Below are 4,758 nucleotides of genomic sequence, written 5' to 3'. Positions count from 1 at the left end.
ATGTGAACATCACAGACTGTTTCTCCATGAATAGACTGCTGGTATGTGCTGTGCGCCTGTACGTCGCCTCCTTTGTGTTTTAACTCTGGATCTTCACTAAACGCGTGACAAACACATCAGGGTTTAATACGTGAGTGCAGGAGCGGCGTGGCATGTTTTCATCACCAAACCATCAGGCCGCAGTCGCAACATCTTATTAAGAAACGCCTCAGCCTGTTTTTTTCTAAAGTGACAGTAAGAGAGTAAGATTTTAGCAAATATTGCTTCTTTCTTCTCTTTTAAATCTAGATATAGTGTAGATGGAAAGGCCTTCATGTTCAGGGATTAGTTCTGTCCCTGTAGGCCTGAAACCAACATGCAACGTCTGTCTGTAAAGTCCAGGAGAACATGCTTGTCACAGAATGGCTGAAGAAGGTATACATAAATTCACTACTTTATGGTGAATGAGTCCAGGACGAGCTGCAGCTGATGAAGCTAAAGCTTCAGGGCTGGAGTACAGAGAGAATAAATACAATACGCAGTAACATCAGGAGGTCTCTGAAGTTCTGCTGTCGTCACCACACGCAGAAACAACCATAAGGTCAGCTGACTGGAGCATCAGCAGCAGAGATGGATTTGTCAGCACACTTTGCGTTCTGCATGTGAAGCAGGTTGTGCTGGTTGATGTTGTTTGTCAACGCTTATGAAGCATAAAGAAGCTTCACATGTGAAAACAAATCCCCACGACGCCTTCTCTGCTGGTAGATGGCCAATGTTTGGTTTGTTGCTTCTTCTACCAGGTTTGTTGGTGGTTTTGTCTCTGGCTTCTTCTACTCTGTTTATTCCAGCCATGTACTCTCTACCGCCCCCTTCTGGCGACACAGTGCAGCGCTGTGTAGCCCAGTTCATTTACTCAGGTAGAAGAAAACACATCGTCTGTAACTCGGCACATTTTAATTAAAGCAATCTTCAAAATCAGGCTGTTTTTGTTAGATTTTGTGGGAAACAACGGACAGAGCTGGATATAGATATTCATTTACTGCCAATGATTCGCGGCGCTGGATCAGCTGATGTTGCAGGACTGCTCAGAGAACAGGACACGTCTGAGGACAGCATCTGTGACTGGAGACATATTATACATCTTATAGCTCTGTTAGTCTGGTTGGTTGGTCTATTTAGTTTTTTTTTCCACTCCTGGGCTAAACAGAAAGCCCTTGTGCTGTTTCCAGACCTTCCTGCACTTCGTGTCCATAACCACTGCTGATGATGTGGTTTTAGTGATCGAGACCTGTGTCACAGACGTGCCATGTGCACGGTGAGAGGTGCGTCTTAACATTTCATGACCACTGTTCCCAGACTGTTAGCTACGAGTCCAGTTCTGGCTCTGGTGTAAAGAAAAAGAAAGAAGAGAGCCACGGGGACAGAATCAACAGATTTCCATTCATGGGTCACTTACATAATCTCATTTTTATTTAATTTGTCCTCATTCCATTTTCCACACCAGTCCAATTAAAGATGTAAGAATGATTTCGGGCTGGTTCCAGATGATGAGCTCCCTCCTGTGGTTCCTGCTGGCCCTCGCTGTCGCTTTGTTGTTTCTGCTGCTGTTGCTCCTCATTTCCATCAGCTTCTGTGGACATAAACACAACTTCAGCATCCACAGCCTGTACACTAGTCAGACGTAATGACGTTAGCTTAGCCTCCATGTCAGCCTAACAGCCCCGTGTGGTTGTGTCTTTGTGAGGCTCTCTCCCCAATAACACAACACGGTGCACAACCCACACTGGGCTGCTGATCACTGGTGTTAACTTACTGCAGACGGATGCTGTTAGATGCAGCTACACTTCAGCCTTGGTTTTCATTAGAAAAGAATTAGCTGGGAGAAGCTATGAGTTGGGTCTGTGGTCGGGTCTTTATGTGGCGCGCTGCTACCAGTCAATGTGCTCCTTGTTGGCCTTACAGAGGAGGAAGAAAAAGAAAGACTGGGGGAGAGGCAGAAAGTGAAATGGGAATTAACAATGAGAAGAGCGATCAAAGCGGAGGAGGGGGATGGACCGAGCGTAACTCAAGGAAACATGAAAACATTGGAGGGCAGAGGGCAGGAGGTGAGAGGGATGGAGGAGAGACGGGAGGCCGAGTGACAGATGAAGTGAGAGAGAAAGGACTTCAGTAGCAGCGAGGCCGACTTCACATCACGGGAGGAGAGAGCTGCTGCTGCTCCGCCATCTTGTAAAATGAGACAGAAAGAATAACAGCAGGGTAAAGAATGATGGAGACGAGGGCAGTAAGATTAAAGATGTTCTGGGGATCTGTTGTTTAGGTTGGTGTAGATTTAGCAGACAGACAGACAACAGCTCAGGAATGGAGAGTGTTTGGATGTTAACATGAGCTTGTTGTGTTTCAGTGGCAGATGAGAGCAACGTTGGAGCCACGGCTGGAAACGCTGCAGGTGAGCAAACGCACCGACACTCTGACGGGATCGATGTAGTCCACGTAGAGAAGATACGGAGACACACAACTGCAAGTTCTACGGACAACACTGGTATCAGTACATGATAGGAAACAACAAGAGACGTAGAACAGGGTGAGGGTTAGACCAGGAAGAGACCAGATCGAGCTGATTGACCTGAAAATAGAGAGAAAAGGAAATGAAAGAAAGGCCTTCTCCATATGAGGGCTTATCATGGAAACATACCGATGATGCATTTGTTGGTGTTTTATTGTTCACATTGAAGGTGTTCCACGTGCACCTTCACACGATTCAAAATAAGGCTGTTAAATTCAAATGAAACCTTTTTTTATTTAAGTAACTGATTACTTTCGTTATCGACTGATGTTATCATGACCATGTGTTCGGCCGTCTCGTTAGAAGTCAGTGAGCCGCCCAAACCTGAGTACAGTACATGTGACCAGAGTGTGTCCAGTAGAACATGTTCTCCTCCTCCTGCCTCTCCTCCATCCCATTTACATGCCACTTCATTCCTGTCCCCTATCCACCTGGCTCCTGGAGGAGGAACCACTCGAGAGACGCAGGGTGCAGATGGAAGTAAAATTTGCTGAAGGACTGGAGAGAAAAGAGAAAGGCGAGACTATGGCCTCTACTGAAAGGCAGCCTTTGACGAGATTGTTCTTAATGGTAATAGAGAAAAGGAGCGGGAGTGGGAGAGGACACACTCCTCTACAGGAAAGCTCAAGTGCAGGGAAACAGAAATGGCTGCTGCTTGGAAAGCTCTCACCTTTGTTCCCTACAAACATCTCAAACTTTTCTCTTTGCCTTGAAGTTTCCCCGTTTCATTTGTGGCTCCTTCACTGTGAGAGCACTCTGGTTCTGCTTGCTGTGAGCCACCACTCCAGCCTTCTGTTGTTCCTCCACATTCTGGCCCAGCTGACACCCGGCGGTACAGATGTTTGTTTGTCAGGTCCAGCGCCACCCTCAGGATGCGAGCAGCGCGACAGCAGGAGCATAAAGACGAGATTCAGAAAGAATGCAGTAAAGCAATGCGTTTTATGAGTGAACATTAGGAATAATAACACAAACTGTCCTTTTCCTCTAATGCTAAGAAGATGAGAGGAGCTTTTTGTTTTCATCTCCTCATGTTGGCTTTGTAGCTGTAGTCCAGAGAACGGGCCGTATGAGCCAGAACCTGGGCCCGTGGTTGAAGCTGTTCTGCACTGATGTTAAAATGCAGACAAGAGAACGTCTTGGACACCAAAAGATGACATCTTCAGAGGGACTGAGATGTTAAGACGTGGAAGAAGAATGAAGTAAAGACATAAATACTGTCATGGGTTGGTTCCGTTTGCCTGAACTCTTCCAGAACTACGCTTTGGACTGAGAGCAAACGGCTGTTTATACGTTTGTTCATGTTGATCGACTCTGCCGACGCTTATCGATGGTTGGCAGATGTACGGTGAAGTCCTCCCTCCTGATGACTGGTTTGTGCTCCAGTCCGTAGAGATCACATCTTGTCTCACTGCCGGGTTGGACTTAGAGACACAGAGCGCGCTCGGAGATGGAATTTGTAATTTAGGGTTAAAGACTCTGACAACATGATGGAGCACGGAGGCCACATTTACCTGTTCTTTAATTTTAATTATTTATCCTGCTGCTCTGTAGACAGCAGCTGGTACCCCAGATGCCCGTCTAGAATAAGAGATTTAGAAAGATTGGCCCTTTCTCTAACTCTGTTTCCATCGGCTGCAGTTTCTACAGGCTCAGATAATGAGAGTTTAAGCAGGTGTAACTGGCTGGTTTAGTCCACTGCTGCATTATCTGTTAAAAACAACCTGCAGTTTTATCAGACATATATGTGACCACAACCTTTCTGGTTTAGCTTCTCCTTTCATTTGCCTGGTGAATGTCCAGTAAAGCCTCTAAGGCCTCTTTCTTTGATTTCCAGACTCTCTCTTTCTTTTAGCTAAAGCCTATTTACACGTTGGCTGTACCTGTTGCTTGTCAGCGTGTCTCCTGTTTTATAATGCCACAGAGCCCAGAGAGCTGTTAAACAGAGTGTGTGTCTGGCAGGCCTGACAGCTTTTTCCATCCCACTTTCCTTTGCTCTAATGTATTTTTTATAACTGAAACTCTGCGCCGCGCCGTCAGACAGCTGCACGGACTTTGGTGAGAGCGCCGAGCGCGGGGCGGGTCCTGGGAAACCAGCAGTTTAAAGACAATGACTTCTGGGAATGCTGTTTCCAACTTCCAGCGCTGGTCTGTCCCTCCACACCCCGAGAAACCACCGGGCGACTGCGCCACAAGCACACACACACACTGACACA

General features: G+C 46.7%; 1 protein-coding gene across 1 annotated transcript in view; it reads left to right on the top strand.

The window, feature by feature from the left end:
• pard3bb (par-3 family cell polarity regulator beta b) overlaps window positions 1-4,758 on the top strand; it is a 218,717-nt gene that overhangs the window by 109,431 nt on the left and 104,528 nt on the right. Inside the window, exon 17 of the mRNA XM_008295178.1 lies at window positions 2,384-2,428. Coding sequence (XP_008293400.1) covers window positions 2,384-2,428 — 45 coding nt within the window. The remainder of the gene's footprint in view (window positions 1-2,383; window positions 2,429-4,758) is intronic.

This window comes from Stegastes partitus, unplaced genomic scaffold, assembly GCF_000690725.1.
Source record: "Stegastes partitus isolate 25-593 unplaced genomic scaffold, Stegastes_partitus-1.0.2 Scaffold1028, whole genome shotgun sequence".
NCBI lineage: Eukaryota > Metazoa > Chordata > Actinopteri > Pomacentridae > Stegastes > Stegastes partitus.
This window is presented reverse-complemented; position numbering and strand designations above follow the sequence as displayed.